This window comes from Oryctolagus cuniculus, chromosome 6, assembly GCF_051225735.1.
Source record: "Oryctolagus cuniculus isolate XC-2025 breed Fujian yellow rabbit chromosome 6, ASM5122573v1, whole genome shotgun sequence".
NCBI lineage: Eukaryota > Metazoa > Chordata > Mammalia > Lagomorpha > Leporidae > Oryctolagus > Oryctolagus cuniculus.
Genome location: NC_142872.1, coordinates 124,162,807 through 124,180,422, shown reverse-complemented (window position 1 = coordinate 124,180,422; position 17,616 = coordinate 124,162,807). Strand labels below are relative to the sequence as shown.

The window sequence follows — 17,616 nt, the reverse complement described above, 5'->3', positions numbered from 1 at the left end:
AGCTCAGTCTAGGGAATCACTTTCCAAGAGTCAGAGCTGCACGAAGGGGAATGAACTGCTATGCAGTGCAGTGAGAGAGCAGGCAGGGGGTGAATTAAAGGGCAGGCTGGATGATGGCACCTTGGGGACATCGTAGGATGAACAGCTGGCCGAGAACTAGGTTGAACTTCAAGGCCTCCTCCAGCCAAGAGTCTTTGATTCATACCCAACAGCCCTCAAAAAGCAAGTGGCATATGAGGGAACTTCAAAAAGCTCATGGAAAATGGAATTCATAGATAAATTCAAAATGCAAGCACTCTAAATCTTAAAAAAGAGATACATTTATTTTGATACAAAAGGTTTTGAAATCTGTATCTACAGGAAATCTTCAAAAAGGTCATGGAAAATACGTAATATAAAGAAATTATGCATGGATTTAAAATGTTTTTCCCACCAAAATAAATTGATCCTTTAATTCTGTTTTCTGCAGATTTGTAAAAGTCCCCCCATATTGCAGGCTGTAGGGCAGCAGTGGGGCTCAGCAAGATGCGTATGTCTTGGCCAGAAAGTCTGACAATCGGCATCTTCTAGTTCTCCTGTTGCTGATTTAGTATAAAATTATTTCCCTCTGTGTTTCCTTTCTTTAAAAAAAAAAGATTTTATTTATGTATTTGAAAGGAAGAGTTACAGAAAGAGAGGGTGAGACAGAGAGTGACCTTCCATACACTGGTTCACTCCCCAAATGGCCACAACAGCTGGGGCTGGGCGAGGCTGAAGCCAGGAGCCAGGAGCTGCATCCTGGTCTCCTAAGGGGGTGCAGGACCCCAAGTACTCGGGCCATCCTCCACTGCTTTCCCAGGCACACTGCAAGGAACTGGACCAGAGTGGAGCAGCCTGGACATGAACTGGCACCCAAATTGTATTCCAGTGTTATAGACAGTTTAATCCACTATGCAACAATCCAGCCTTGTGTTTCCCTTTTAATATGAGGACCAAATAAATATTCATTCAGTGCCTCACTCTGTGCAAAAACCTCCCACTTGAAAAATAAAGTGGAAATGTCAACCTAGTTATCAATGGAGTCTGAAAATCAATGCTTGTAATGACCTCAAGACAGTAAACAGTAAATGGCAACAGGCAAAATATGGTGTCCCCAGTAGTCTTTATCCATCATTTCTGTATCAGATGACCAAGCATCAGACCTGAAATCCAGTCTCCTTGATACCAAAGACACAAATCCCCTCCAATGGACTGAAGTTCTCTACTTACCTTTCTTGTGAAAAGACCATGCACAGCTCAGAGTGTCCTTTCCCACACTTGGGCTAAGAGTAAGGGTTCTGGGGCTGGCACTGTGGCTGCCTTAGTGGGTAAAGCTGCTGCCTGCAGCACCAGCATCCCATATGGGTGCCAGTTCAAGTCCCAGCTGCTCTAATTCCAATCCAGTCCCCTGCTAATGCACCCAGGAAAGCAGTGGAAGATGTCCCAAGTGCTTGGGCCCCTGTACCCGTGGGGGAGATCTGGAAGAAGCTCCAGGCTTCTGGCTTTGAATCAGCCCAGTTCCAGCCATTGCAGCCATGTGGGGAGTGAACCAGCAGATGGGAGACCTCTCTCACTCTCTGTCTCTCAGTCTCTGTGTCTCTCTCTCTCTCTAATTCTGCCTTTCAAATAAATAAATAAATAAATACTTCTTTTTTTTTTTTTCAAAAAAGAGTAAGAGTTTTAAATTAACCTCAAAAAGTCTTGCCATGCTACAATTCAGCAATTCTACTTCTATTATTGTCCCCAAAGAATTGAAAGCAGGGACTCAGATACTTATATACCCAAGTTCATGGCAGCATTATTCACACCTGCAGAAAGGCAAGAGTAACCAGTGTATCCACGCAGAAACCAAATGTGGTAGATATAATCAAGGGATTATTGTTCAGCCTTTAAAAAGGAAGCAAATTCTAACAGTTGCCACAGCAGGGCTGAACTCGGGAGACATCATGCTAAGTGAAAAAGCCAGTCACAAAAGGGAAAATACAGTATGATTCCACTTCTAGGATGTACCTAGAAGACTGAAATTAATAAAGAGAGGATATGAAACCATGGTCGCCAAGAACTGAGGAGTCAGGGAAGGGGGAGATAGTGCTTAATGGGTGCAGAGGTTCATTTTGGATGCTGGAAAGTTCTAGAGATGGATGGTAGTGATGTTACCCAACAGTATGAATGCCCCTGATGCCACAGAATTGTACTCTGAGAAAATGGCTGCAGGGGTAAATTTTATAGTATGCATATTTTGCCACAGTAAAAAAGCCTTGCCAGTATTTTATAAATTGATTGGTCTGATGTGTTTCCACACTTCTCCACTCAAGAGAATATGCAGATAGATTTGGATGGGACTTGTTATAAAAAGTGTTTTGTGAACACTATTCAAATATTTTAAATTATATTAACTGTTTAGGAACATAAAATTTAACTTATGTACATTGTGAATTAACAGTAAATTAGTGGAGCCGGCGCTGTGGCATAGCAGGTGAGGCCACCGCCTGCAGTGCCAGCATTCCATATGGCTGATTCGAGTCCCAGCTACTCCACTTCTGATCCAGCTCTTTGCTATGGCCTGGGAAAGCAGAAGAAGATGGCCCAAGTGCTTGGGCCCCTGCACCTACATGAGGGACCTGGAAGAAGCTCCTGGCTCCTGGCTTTGGATTGGCACAGTACCAGCTATTGCAGCCATCTGGGGAGTGAACCAGTACATGGAAGACCTCTCTCTGCCTCTGCCTCTGCCTCTCCCTCTCTGTAGCTCTGCCTTTCAAATAAATAAATAAATCCTTAAAAAAAAACACACAATACATTAGCCAGGCTTGGTATATTACAGTGACTAGACTACCCTTTTTGGACAATAATTTTACACTTATAAATCACAAGCTTTCAAATACATTTTTGGTTAAAAATAGAAACTGGTGTGGCAGTGCCAGCATCAAATATGGGCGCTGGTTTGAGTCTTGGCTATTCCATTTCTGATTCAGCTCCCTTCTAAAGCACCTGGGAAAGCAGTAGAAGATGGCGCAACTGCTTGGAACCCTGTACTCATTTGGGAGATGCAGAAGAAGTTCCTGGCTCCTGGCTGTTGCAGCCATTTGGGAAGTGAATCAGTGGATAAAAGATTCTCTCTCTCTAACTCTTTCAAGTAAATAGATAAATCTTTTTAAAAAATACAAATTGGAAATTAAGGAACTACATATCTTTTTTTTTTAGATTTATTTCATTTATTTGAAAGGCAGAGGTACAGAGACAGAAGGAAAGAGAGAGAAAGAGAGAGAGAGAGAGGTCTTCCACCCACTGGCTCACTCCCCAGATGTCCACAATAGCTAGGATTGGGCCCGGCTGAAGCCAGGAGCCAGCAGCTTCTTCCAGATCTCCCATGTGGGTTCAGGGGCCCAAGCACTTGGGCCATCTTCTAGTGCTTTCCCAGATGCACTAGCAGGGAGCTGGATGGGAAGTGAAGCAGCCAGCTCTCGCACCAGCATCCATATGGTACGAGGCATCACAGGTGGCAGTTTTACCTGCTACACCTGAGTGCCGGCCCCAGAACTACATATCTTGTATTTTGTTTTATTTTTTCCAAGTTTATAAGAAGTGGAAAAATTCTTTTTTGTAAATCTTTCGACACCATAGCAGTAGCCAGGCTGACTTGGCTAGAAGCTGATGGGATGCCTCAGTAATTGCTAACAGGATGGCTGCCTTGACTCTGAGCAGCCACAGCCCCCTGTCCCTGTTCCTCAGTCCCTACCACAAACCTAGAGCACTCCGGGAAGCATCTGCTCTTACAAGCAGGCTTTTGTCTTCTTTTCTCCAGCTTCCCAAGTGCTCCCAGCATCTCCTTTCTCTCGCAAACCTTTTCCTGGCCTGGCTCCTGCCTGCTCCCAAGTGCAGTGGGAAGGGGGCTTTCCTAGGGGAAGTGTATCTGAGGTTCTGCCTGCCAAGACCCCTCATTCGATTTCCTGCCCACGACTGCTGTGCCCGCAAATCCAGGTAGCCCACTTCTGAGTCTTGACTCTGGAAGGGCAAGCATAGCTCAGCTGCTGGCCCCGTGAAGAGACCTCATGGCTGGATGGGTCCCTCTGGTCTCTTGGCCCAAGCTCCCCCATGACCCCTTCATGGCAGTACCTACTTCCACCGTGTGATTCCAGGTCTCAGACCTCCTCTTTAACTGCACCATCCTGGAACTTGGTTGGAATTCTCCACACCCTGAGGAATTTGGAGCTGGGAGACAAGCTGAGCCACCACGTGGGGAAGACAGTGCAGCTCTGCGGACTGCAGCTGGGAGTTTGCTGGAAGTCAGGTGATCCCAGCCAGGGAAGGCAGGAGGGAGTGTGCAGGACTTGGGAGCTCCTGCAGGCCTCTCCCATTGAGGCGGCATCTCCACCTGCTCTCGTCCAGCTGCTCTCCCCCTAACTCCTGCCAGGGTTGTATCAGCATCACACTGGGGGCCCTCGGTCCTCTCACTCCACACTGCCGGAGCTAAGCTGGGTGGGTGTGGCCTGCGTTCTGCACTGACTTCAGTGGAAGTCTTGAAGTATGAACAGCCCAGTTGTGAAGTATATGCCCAATAACACCAATCTGAAGTCTCTGGAGCCAGTGTCACCCCATCCAAAGCCACACTCAGCACCAAGCTATTTCCTATGGTGTCTTTCTTTTTGTAAAGATAGTTTATATACAGTTAGAATATATTTTCTTTTTTTTTTAAGATTTATTTATTTATTTGAAAGGTAGTTACAGAGAAGCAGAGGCAGAGAGAGAGAGAGGGAGAGAGAGGTCTTCCACCTGTTGCTTCACTTCTCAGATGGCTGCAACAGCGAGAGCTGGGCCAATCTGAAGCCAGGAGTTTCTTCTGGGTCTCCCACATTGGTGCAGGAGCCAAGAACTTGGGCCATCTTCTATTGCCTTCTCAGGCCATAGCAGAGAGCTGGATGGGAAGTGGAGCAGCTGAGACTCAAACTGGTGCCCATATGGGATGCCAGCACTGCACGCGCTGACTTTACCTGCTACACCACAGCACCAGTCCCTTCCCATGGTTTCTATGAATAATCTCATTTCATCTTCAAGACAGTGCTGTGATGTAGGCTGGATTTCCAGTCCTATTAGAGTTGAGGAAACTAAAGCATAAATAATTTGCCTACAGGGCTGGCGTTGTGGTACGGCAGGTTAAGCTGCTGCCTGCGCCACCAGCATCCCATATGAATGCTGTGTTCAAGTCCTAGCTGCGGCACTTTGGATCCAGCTCCCTGCTAATGCATCTGGGAAAGCAATGGAAGATGGCCCAAGTGCCTGGGCCCCTGCCACCCACATGGGAGACCCAGACTCAGTTCCAGGCCCCTGGCCATTGCCATCACTTGGCGAGTGAACCGTCAGATGGAAGATCTCTGTCTCTCCTTCTAACTCTGCCTTTCAAATAATAAATAAATAAATTGTTTAAAAAATTAACAACTGGCCCAAAGGTCATCCAAAGAAAAGCAGAAGAGCTAGGATACAAACAGAGGCCATCCTTCTCCCTGGCAACATGGGGACCCACTTTGGCAGGGGGGCTGCCTCATCAGCCCAGCAACCACGGCTCCCCAGCCATCCCCGTGGCCTTGGCCACTGTCTATGGTTCAGAATGTTTGGAAGGGAAGGGAGACTACACAGAACAGGACAGTCCATTCATGTATTCACTTATTCTTTCCATAAACAAAGCAAACCAACAAGTGGATGCCCGACACGTGCTGGGCATGGAGATGTCAAATACCCTGTCTGCACCACATCCTAGCACCTCCTCCCTTCTCCTGGAGTCCTGGGAATGACAGCTCTGCCTTCAGCACTCAGCCAAGGTATCCTCTCCTCCAGGAAGGACTGGGGCTTGTTCATTTCTACTGGTTCATGGTTGGCCTCCAGAAAAGTGCTGTTGGCTTAATGCATCTCTTATTGCTCCCTATGCCACCCTTGCCTCCAGATCTGGTGTTTGTAGCAGGTTGTTATGTAGGGATTGAAGAATTGTAGGGAACTGAAGGAGGTGGGGGGATGTTATTATTTATTTACTGGAGAGGCAGACAGATGTATAGACAGAGAGCAAACTCCCATCTGCTGTTTCACTCCTAGATGGTTGCAAAGGCTGGGGCTGGATCAAACCAAAGCCATGAACCAGGAGGTCAGTCCAGGTCTCTCATGTGCATGGCAGAAGCCCAACTACTTGAGCCATCACCGCTGCCTCCCAGGATGTTGTGCAGAATGTGGAACTGGGATCAGAGCTAGGATTTGAATCCAGGCCTTCTGATGAAGCATGTGAGTGTCCCAATGGGCATCTTAACTGCCAAGCTCCTACCCCTGGGATGTTTTTTTTAAAAAGTGCAGGTGTATCCTGGGTTACATAAGGATGTATTTTATAAAGGTTTTAGGTACACGAACATTTTATGAATTAAAATCCCATATCTGGCCGGCGCCGCAGCTCAATAGGCTAATCCTCCACCTAGCAGTGCCGGCACACCAGGTTCTAGTCCCAGTCGGGGCATCGGATTCTTTCCCGGTCGACCCTCTTCCAGGCCAGCTCTCTGCTGTGGCCAGGGAGTGCAGTGGAGGATGGCCCACTTGGGCCCTGCACCCCATGGGAGACCAGGAGAAGTACCTGGCTCCTGCCTTCGGATCAGCACGGTGCGCCGGCCGCAGTGCGCTGGCCGTGGTGGCCATTGGAGGGTGAACCAACGGCAAAGGAAGACCTTTCTCTCTGTCTCTGTCTCTCTCTCTCTCACTATCTACTCTGCCTGTCAAAAAAAAAAAAAAAAAATCCCATATCTTATCGATGTCTGTTTTAAAGATAAATTCATTAAAATATTACTTTCCTAAAACACTGGCACCTAATACTTTAAAAAAATAAACTTCTTTCAGGAGACCCTCCCTATGGGAGGATAATAATCACATAACACCCTAAGTATTCTGATTTGCCTTCATGTGAAAAAGAATACTATTGGAACCCTTTGGCAAAACTAGTGATCACCTTGAATTTATAGATTTTTGTCTTCAATCTAGGGAGCTAAAATTAATTCTTACCTTTAAGTATATAGTTAAAATCAAAGGGAACTAAGTAGCTCAAACAAAAAATGAACAGCTCTCTGCAAATCATCCACCTATCTCTACCCTACCCAGAAGAAACCATGTTCAATTCTCTTTGGCTCAGCAGTTTTCTGATATTTGTGTGGAGTCAGAGCTGAGGCCCACAAGCCACAAAGCTTCAAGGAAAATATTCCCCAAGCCCTGTTGACACAGAAGGCAGAGTCGGGCTGAGTCAGCAGGGCATAGGGGGATCTGATTGTCAGCACGCTCACTGGATGCTGGGAGGACACACCTGCACGAAGTCCCCTGGCGAGACCCACATCAGACACCTTGAATGATGGTGGTATTCAGGTGGAGCGTGCTATGATTTTAGGACAAGTAAAGCAAGCCTGATGGAAGATCAGCAGAAGTCATAGGCCCCCGTGTCATAGTCATATGCTCTTTCATTGCTTAGATGTTCATGACCACCACCCCGTATCAGATGTGTGTGTGCTTACTTGTGCACGTCTTCTTATCTGGGTTAAGAGCAAATCCTTCACGACATCGGCAAACGTAGGAGCTGTCAGCATTTACACACTCATGTTCGCAGCCGTGATTTTCCGAAGCACAGTAGTCCACAGCTGTGGAGAATAAGACACATTCAGAATTTAAGCACAATCGCAAACAGAAGGAAGGAGAATGGTAGAATGGAAGCATACTTATAACAACTATCAATAAAGATGGTTGCCTCCCCAACAAGAGTATGGATGGATAAATGTGCAACCAAGGCCTCTGCCCTCTAAAGATTAAGACAGGATTCTAGATCAAATACTTCATACCAGAAGCTAAACTAAAGAACACATTATGGTTGTATTTAAAAGACCTGCAAAAGATCACAAGGCACACCTACACCTACAAACTGGCGAAAACAGACATGAGATGAAACCCAATGGTGGCAAGGCAGCATGGAAACAGTTACGACCATGGGTGACATTATAAATGGGACAAAACCCTTTTGGCAGGCAATTTGACAATGTTCTCCCTGGAAATGTGACTCAAAGAAGTATGTGGGAAAAAGAAAGGAATTCTATGCAATAGGTCTTCATAGCAGCAGTATTTACAATGACAAAAACATGTCTGGGAAACAAGATGAACATTTAATAAGAGTAAATCATTTAGTACTTATGAGAAAATACATTAGGCTATTATTAAACCCACAAATATTTACTGAGAACCTACTATGTGCCAGGCCCTGTTTTGGGTATTGGGGATTAAAAAAATATCAACCATTTCAGTCCTCAAGGAGTTTATCTGTGGATGCTGATGGTGTTGGAGAGGAAAGGATAAAAATAAAATAAAATAATATGCAAATAACAGACTATTAGAAGATAGAGGAGCAGGTGTGGTGGCACGCTGGAATCCCCCATGAGAGCACAAGTTCGAGTCCAAGCTGCTCCACTTCTGATCTGGCTGCCTGTGGATGCACCTGGGAAGGCAGAGGAAGATGGCCCAAGTGCTTGAGTCCCTACCACCCAAGAAGGAGACTGGGATGCAATTCCAGACTTTGGGTTTTATCTTGGCTCTGTCCTGGCTGTTGCAGCCATTTGGTGAGTGAACCAGCAAGCAGAATATCTCTGTGTCTCTCTGAATTTATGTACATATTTCAAGTAAGTAAATAAATCTTAAAAAAAAAAAAGATGTAGAGTGTTCAGGAGAAAAATAACAAAAAGGAAGAGGGACTTGGTGGAGGGAGGCAGAGTAGGGATGAAATGAAAGTGGTCAGGAAAGACCTCTCCGAGAAGTGGCGCTGGGCAAAGTCTTGAATGAGGTAAGAGCCAGCAGCACACCTGCAAGGGAGCATCCGAGGCCGAGGGAACAGCAAGTGCTAAGGCCAGGAGGTGGGGATTTGCCTGGTACACTGCAGGACCCACCAAAGACCAAGGAGAAAGGTGGGAGATGAGACGGGAACAGATCTGGAGGAATCCAAGGACCAACACAAACTCTTTGTCCGCTACTCTGAGTGAGCTGGGAATCACTGGAGGGCTCCGGGCAGAGAAGTGCAGAACAGATCATAAGAGCAAATAACAGTGGGACAATGGACCAGCAGCTTGAAACAAGGCAAGGAAGCACCCTGCCCTACAGGTTCCATATGCAGCATGGTCCCGGGGGCACCTCAATTTCAGACTACTAGATACCCGAACTATGAGGTAATGCGTTTCTGTGACTCTAAGCCACCTAGTCGGTGGCACTTTGTTCTTGCAGCTCCAAGAAACTACTACACTGGGTATATGTTGAAGGTGGGGCTGATAGGATTCCCTGGGATTAGAGGGTAAAGAAGAACAAGAAAGGAATTAGGGGTCTGCACTGTGGCACAGTGGATTAAGCCTCCGCCTGCAGTGCCAGCATCCCCTATGGGCACCAGTTCCAGTCCCAGCTTCTCCACTTCGATTCAGTTCCCTGCTAATGTGTCTGGGAAAGCAAAAGATGGCCCAAGTCCCCAGGCCCCTGCCATCTATGTGGGAGACCCAAAAGAAGCTCCTGGTTTCAGCCTGGCCCAGCCCCGTCATTGTATGTTTGGGGAGTGAACCGGTGAATGGAAGATCTCTCTCCTGCTCTCTCTGGAATTTTGCCTTTCAAATAAATAAATAAATAAATAAATAATTTTTTAAAAAAGCATTAATTGAGACAGGGAATGTGCGGGGAAGCAGGTTTTAGGGGAAAGGTCAGGAGTTCCACATGGAGCATTAGCTAGCTGTGAACATTATAAACATGATGACATAATTATTAAGTAGGAAGAAAATTTAGTGAAAAAGTTATATATATATATATTGAAATTGTACATCCACAGAGGTTATATCCAGGCAAAATATAGCACTCAGGCAGAGCCTGGAAATTATAAATAAAAATGCTTGCTATGTCCCGGTTGCAGGATTATGATTGGTATCTTTTTCCTTTAAAAATGTTTTCAGTTGGGGGCAGTGCTATGGTGCAGTGGGTTAAGCTGCCACCTACAGCACGGCAACACATATAGGTACTGGTTCAAGTCCCAGCTGCTCCACTTCTCATCCAGCTCCCTGCTAATGCTCCTGGGAGGGCAGTGGAGGGTGGCCCAAGTGCTTGGGTCCCTGCTACCAACATGGAAGACACAGATGAAATTTCTAGCTTTGGCCATGCCTAGTCCTGGTCATTGCAGCCATTTGGGGAGTTAGCCAGCAAACAAAAAATTCTCTGTCTCTGTCTCTCTCTCTGCTTCTCAGTCTCCTGTAACTCTGCCTTTCAAATAAATAAATATTTTTTTAAAAAACGCTTTCATCTTAGTTTAGTGATTACTTTGCTGTGTAAGGCATCACATCCCACAATGGAGTATCTGGGTTCAATTCTAGGCTCTGCTTCCTGATTCAAACTTTCTGCTAATGCAGACCCCGGGAGGCACGAGTAATAGCTCAAGTAATTGGATCCCAGTCAGCTACCTGGGGAGACCTGGGTTGTGTTCTGGCTCCTGGGTTTGCCTGGCCCAGGCAAGTGGAGAGTGAAACAGAAGATGGGAGTTCATGCTCTCTGTCTACCTGCTTCTCCCCCTCAGTTCCTCTTTCTGCCCCTCAATTAAATAAGTAAATAAATTTTAAAACTGTTTCTCTGTGCAGTGTTTTAAGAGATATTGACATAAAATGTATAAATAATAAGGAAATAGATTGTAAAATTAATACACGTGGACAACTTTTTTCTTTTTCTTCTTCTTCTTCTTTTTTGTTTTTTTGTTTTTTTGTTTTTTTTTTGACAGGCAGAGTGGACAGTGAGAGAGAGAGACAGAGAGAAAGGTCTTCCTTTGCTGTTGGTTCACTCTCCAATGGCTGCTGTGGCTGGCGCACTGCGGCCGGCGCACCGCGCTGATCCGATGGCAGGAGCCAAGTACTTATCCTGGTCTCCCATGGGGTGCAGGGCCCAAGTACTTGGGCCATCCTCCACTGCCTTCCCGGGCCACAGCAGAGAGCTGGCCTGGAAGAGGGGCAACCGGGACAGAATCCGGCGCCCCAACTGGGACTAGAACCCGGTGTGCCAGCGCCGCAAGGCGGAGAATTAGCCTAGTGAGCCACAGCGCTGGCCACACGTGGACAACTTTTAAGAACCATGTATGGAGAAGACTGTGACACATTTAACACAGTAATAATATAAGGATGAATAGGGAAAAATAAAGATTTTTAAAGGGTAATGAACTGTGCTGTGTTTATTCTTTTGATCCCAGGCTTCATTACATTTTAATACAGAATATGGTTTTTGTAAATTTACCCTCTAAAGAACCCTAGTAGCCCCTAGTATTTGTGGGTTTTATACGTATGTCTTTGTGGTGAGAACAGGACTTTCACATTGTCTCAAGGTCTGGATGTCAGGAGCCGCTAGCCAGTTGCAGGGGTTGAGTCATAACATAAATATTGAGTTAGCACCAAATCCTTCTAAGTTCATTTCTCATCTTTCAAGAACTAATGGATTGTTAGACAAATTAATGATGACACTGGGGACATTGAGATTAAGAAGTACCAAGCCCTGGCACATGCCCCAGTCTGTGTGTCACAGGAGTCGGTCATGTTGTGGCCTGTATCAGCAGTCGGTGGTTCCAGCCTTCAACTTGCTCATGCTGGGCCTGACCCACTACCTTGAAAATCTCCCAGTTCCTGGCCGGCGCCGCGGCTCACTAGGCTAATCCTCTGCCTAGCGGCGCCGGCACACCGGGTTCTAGTCCCGGTCAGGGCACCAGATTCTGTCCCGGCTGCCCCTCTTCCAGGCCAGCTCTCTGCTGTGGCCAGGGAGTGCAGTGGAGGATGGCCCAGGTGCTTGGGCCCTGCACCCCATGGGAGACCAGGAAAAGCACCTGGCTCCTGGCTCCTGTCATCGGATCGGCGCGGTGCGCCGGCCGCAGCGCGCCAGCCGCGGCGGCCATTGGAGGGTGAACCAACGGCAAAGGAAGACCTTTCTCTCTGTCTCTCTCTCTCTCTCTCACTGTCCACTCTGCCTGTCAAAAAAAACAAAAATAAAAATAAATAAAAATAAAAAAAAAATAAAAATAAAAAATAAAATAAAAAAAAAAAGAAAATAAAATAAAAAAAAAAAAAAAGAAAATCTCCCAGTTCCTGATACTGGTCTTTGCTGTCTGCCAGCCAGTTCTATGCCTGGCTACATACTTTTTGGTGTCCCCTGCAAGAGAGGAGCTCCTAATCTGACTTCTACGTTCTAGGACATTTATGTGCTACAATCCTGAGTGGTCAGGCCCCTCTTCCTGAAACACAGAAACAGACTGTAGCTCTCTGAGGCATCCCCTTTTACAACCTGGGGATGAGCCCAGTCATCTCTGTCTTGCAGGAGGAAAACCCATAAGTACTCTGGCCCCAATATTTAGACTGGTGAGAAACTGGAGGCTTTGCTTAAGATTTAAGTGTAAGCACGTACTCCAAACTTACCTTTTCCCAGAATGCTATAGAATAGAGTATCCAACGTCGGCCCAATTGTAAAAACAAGCAAACAAAGTTGTACAGAAGAAGCCCTTTTAACTGATCTACACTTCACCAACTCCTGATCAGTCAATATTTTCATTCCCTCTAACAATCTGGAACCTATTGCCCAGAGCGCAGTAAATGTTCCAGGTAATTGGAACACCTGTGTGCTTCCATTGACTGAGGTGTGCAACCATAAAATATTAGCTCTCAAAGTGTGGGCCATGAACCAGCTGCATCAACCATCACTTAGGAAGTTGTCAGTAATGGCAATTCTCAGGCCCCACCCCAGGCCTACTGAATCAGATACTCCAGGCAGAGGGTCCAGGAATCTGTGTTTTAACAAGCCAGCCAGGTGATATTGATGACTGCTAAAATTTGACAGCTTCTGTTATAAAAAGCCAAAGTTGTTTTTGTTTCCAAACCTACCCATGCTATTTGTAATACTGTTGTAATTAATTTGCATTTAATGAGAACCAATAAAATATGAGTACTTAAAGAGATTGAGTTAAAAAAATAAAAACTAAATTGAAAACTTTGCAAAGATTTCAGGCAATTCACTATCCAAAACTGTTATAAAACCTGGCATGTAAGAAATAAGTGTAAAACAGGAGTCACTGTGCACTAACTCCCCATGTAGGACCTCTGTCCTTAATGAGTTGCATTATGAGAGTTAACCATAAAATTAGTTCTCAAACAGTTTGTGTGTGTGCGTGTGTGTGTGTGTGCGAATTGTTGAATTCTTAGTATAGAGTTGGTCTTCTGTGTACAAAGTTAATTGAAAATGAGTCTTAATGGAGAATGAGACTGAGAAGGGGAGAGAAAGGAAGCGGTGGGGTGGGAAGGTGGGTATGGTGGGAAGAATAACTATATTCCTAAAACTGTACTTATGAAGTTTGTATTCCTTAAAAATACATTTTTTAAAAAAGAAATAAGTATAAAACACTGGGAAATTTGGGAAAGCAAGCATTTAATCTAGCAGTTAAGAACTAGCACATCCCATGATTCCTGGCTCTGGCTTCTGAGTTTAGCTTCCCACCTATGCAGTGATGATAGTTCAAGTGGGTGCCTGCCTTCCTCATGGGAAATCTGACTTGAATTCCTAGCTCCTGGATGATGTAGGCCTTTAGGAAGTGAACCAGCACGTGGAAGCATGCACACTCTTCTGCTCTCTCTCCTCCAAAAAAGAAAAAAATATATATATTGGGAAATTTTCATTAAAATTTACCAAGAGTCTGCCCTAGTGCTAAACACAGTCTTCAAATCCTTGCTTCAATTTAAAGAAACTCAAATAGAAAATAATCAACAATACATTATCAGTATGGTTTATACAAGAAAGATTTTAAACATCATACTCACATTTTTTTGGTCACATTGACTTAAAGTTAATTTATTTTTTTGACAGGCAGAGTGGATAGTGAGAGAAAGAGAGAGAGAGAGAGAGAGAGAAAGGTCTTCCTTTTCCGTTGGTTCACCCCCAAATGGCTGCTCTGACTGGCGTGCTGCAGCCGATGCACCACGCTGATCCGAAGGCAGGAGCCAGGTGCTTCTTCCTGGTCTCCCACGCGGGTGCAGGCGCCCAAGCACTTGGGCCATCCTCCATTGCCTTCCCGGGCCACAGCAGAGAGCTGGACTGGAAGAGGAGCAACCGGGACAGAATCCAGCACTCCAACCAAGACTAGAACCCGGGGTGCCGGCGCCGCAGGCGAAGGATTAGCCTATTGAGCCACGGCGCCAGCCTAAAGTTAATATTTTTAAAAGTCATTTTAATTAAAGGTATATCTGTCTTAAATAAAAATAAAATGGCTAAAGTAGGTTTAGATATATAGTTTTTTTTTTTTTTTTTTTTTTTTTTTAAGAATAATTCCCCTTTTTGAATGGTATTTTCCATTATCATCAAGATGGCTTCTCCTGGGCCTTGGTTCTCATTGCTGCTTCTGTTCTTTGTGTGCACAGCTCTCTGGGGAACTGAGGAGCAGAGGAGTGATAGATAAGGCAGGATTCTAGCATTCCTGGGTCTGAGACCCTGGTATGCAAAACTCCCCCACCTAGATGTGAGACCCACCCACTGACTCCCGCCAGAGCAGATGAGACCAATGGTGTGGCAGTGGGACATGGAGGAGCCCACGTCCAGGTATGTGAACCTCAAAGTTGTTTAAAGGTCAAGAGAGTCCCAGCCCATTCAGTTCTGACATGCTTTGCCAAATGTTTTGGGTTCTTAGCATAACTACTTGGCTGCAAAGCCATGCTTGTAAAAAGGGAGGTCAAGGTTAGGGGACAGATATATGGAGGTGACCTCTGTGTGTAACTCGGCAACAGCTTTATTGTTCCAAGTCCTCATCTACTTCCACAAAATCCTTTCCCAGCTCTTTCTGGCTTATTACAAGTGGAAAGAGCACAGTAATGTTCTGGCTGCAGCTCTTCGGCCCTCTGGATCACAGAGTCCTAAGATTCCCTGAGCCGGAAGTCCATTGTGCCTCATTCAGTCTCTGCCCAACGGGTGAGAAATCACTCAGCCGCCTGCAGGGATTACCAATACTTTGGTGCAAAGTAATAAAACCTGAGATTGACAGTTTCCGATTTATAATCTGGTCACATTCCAAAGTTTTCTCAGCAGGGATCAGCCTGCAGACACGGGGTATTTTAAAGAGGCACATTTGGACTCTAAAGTTTGCGGATATCAAAGTAAGAAGAAGCCACGTTGTCATTTAGAGAGATGGTAGAACCAATTCTCTTGCTAGGCGTATATTAAAAGACACACAGAGTCAGTTTCAGTAAACCTCTCCTCTCCAAAGCAAGACTGGCTTTCTATATGCAGGATTTGAAAACTCAGGCAGAATTCCTTACTGATTTTGATAATAACAGAGCAGTCTTGTGGGCTGTATTGCATCCCCTCCACAAATTCGTATGTTGACGCTCTAACCTCTAATACCACAAAATGGGACTCCATTTGGAGATAGGGCCCTTAACTCATGATATCCCATTGTCCTATCTATAGGAAACCTACAAATACTCAAATTGAGCAACTAATCCACCAGTTATGTTAACTCTGAAATAACAATGACGTTGTTGAAATGTTTGCAGAATTGTTAACAGAGGGCTTAGGGAGTTAAAATGGTGTTTAAGTTAAAATGAGGCTGTGAGGGTGGGCCTAATCCAATCTGACAGTGTCCCTACAAGATGAAATTTGGACACAGCAGAGAGACATCAGTGATCACACATGTACAGGATATACCCTATGAGGACACAGCAAGAAGGCAGTCACCTGTAAGTCAAGGTCAGAGACGCCATCGGAAACCAACCTGCTCACCTCTGACCTTGGACTCGCAGCCTCCAGAACAGCAAGAAAATGCATTTCTGTGGTTTAAGCTGCCACCTGCAGTGCTGGCATCCCATGTAGGTGCTGGTTCGAGACCCAGCTTCTCCACTTCCAATCCAACTCTCTGCTATGGCCTACGAAAGCAGTAGAAGATGACCCAAGTCCTTGGGCCCCTGCATCTGTGTGGGAGACCAGAAGAAGCTCCTGGCTCCTGGCTTTGGATCAGCCCAGCTCCAGCCATTGCAGCCAACTGGGGAGTGAACCAACAAATGGAAGACCTCTCTTTCTCTCTCTCTGCCTCTGCCACTCTGTAACTCTGACTTTCAAGTAAACAAATAAAATCTTAAAAAAAAAAAAAGATGCAATTAATGTGTATCAGGTTTTTGTCTATGAAACACCATAATGGAGGTAATATTATTAATAAGCACTTGTAGCATGATTTTAAGTGCTTTATACATAGCAGCTCATTTAATTCTCACAACAACCATTTGGGGTAGGTACTATTAACCTCCTTACAGATGATATAACTGAAACAGAGAGAGGTTAAGAGACTTGTAAAATGTGGACATCAATAGTACTTAGCTCTTGGGGTTGTCGCAATATACACAGAGTATTTCAAATGCATCCTAGTACTCAGTAACAGACAATAAATGTAGTTCATATTTTTATCACACTCCTAATCAGGGAAGGTTGATTTTGAAGATTAAGAGATATCCAAATGCCATTCATTTGTTTCACAACCATTTACTCATCAATTACTGTGTTGGGCTTTACACTAAATCCTGGGTGGTAAAGACAAGCAAATTGCATCCTAAGGAAGATAGAAGACGGGGGGACCAGCGTTGTGGCACAGTGAGGTAAGCTGCCACCTGCAAGTGCCCATTTGAATTCTGGCTGCTCCACTAACGATCCAGTTTCCTGCTAATGCACCTGGGAAGGCAGCAACAGATGACCAAGTACCTGGGCCCCTGCCACCCATGGGGGATACCTGGTTGGAGTTCCTGGCTCCTGGCTTCAGCCTGGTTCACCCCTGGCCATTGCAGCTATCTGGGGAGTGGACCAGTATAACTCTGCCTTTCAAATAAATAAATAAATCTTAAAAAAAAGAAAGGGGAAGAGGAAGGAGGAAAAAGGAGGAGGAGAAGAAGGCGGAGAAGGAAAAAGAAAGGCAGCATGCGTAAGCCAAGCTGTTAGTGATGACCTCTAGGAAGTGAAACTGGGAGAAGCAACTTTCAGGCTTTGATTTGTATGCATTCATTCTCCAGCATTTTAAAAAATAAGCAAACAGCAATTAAGAGGGAAAGATTTTTTTCTAAAACACCCGAATGCTTGATTTTGGGATCAGTCACTCACCATCGGTCAATGAATTAGGAAAACATGCGTGTTGCAAATCCACTTTGTGCAAAATGATCAGGACAAGTACAACTCCAAGGGCATACAGTCCACATGGACAGGGGAGACGCAAACAGATGCAGAACACGAGGCAGGCAGTGACGCCAGATGAGTAAGGACAGCAGAAAATTCACCCTCAAGGATGTAAAGTGGTCTTTGAAAAAAATGCAGTTTTGGACGGCAACACACATAGCTTTGGCGGCAGTGGCTGAATCACAAATTCAGGGACTCCCAAAAGCACAAGGCATGTTTCAGTTAGTGGGCAACGCAGTGTGGACCACCTGAGCGTGGAGATAAATCCTGTACTGTCAGGAGTGAATCGAGGAGTCAGGGAAATGGGACTCTGGCAGTTGAATTAAACATTCCGCTAACTCAAACATGTGGAAATGTTGT

At 45.3% G+C, this 17,616-nt stretch overlaps 1 protein-coding gene across 8 annotated transcripts in view; it reads right to left on the bottom strand.

The window, feature by feature from the left end:
* Positions 1–17,616, bottom strand: part of MATN2 (matrilin 2) — a 152,750-nt gene that overhangs the window by 40,205 nt on the left and 94,929 nt on the right. For all 8 annotated transcript variants that reach the window (XM_089336359.1, XM_089336361.1, XM_089336363.1 and 5 more), the window contains one exon: positions 7,545–7,667. In XM_089336359.1, coding sequence (XP_089192485.1) covers positions 7,545–7,667 — 123 coding nt within the window. The remainder of the gene's footprint in view (positions 1–7,544; positions 7,668–17,616) is intronic.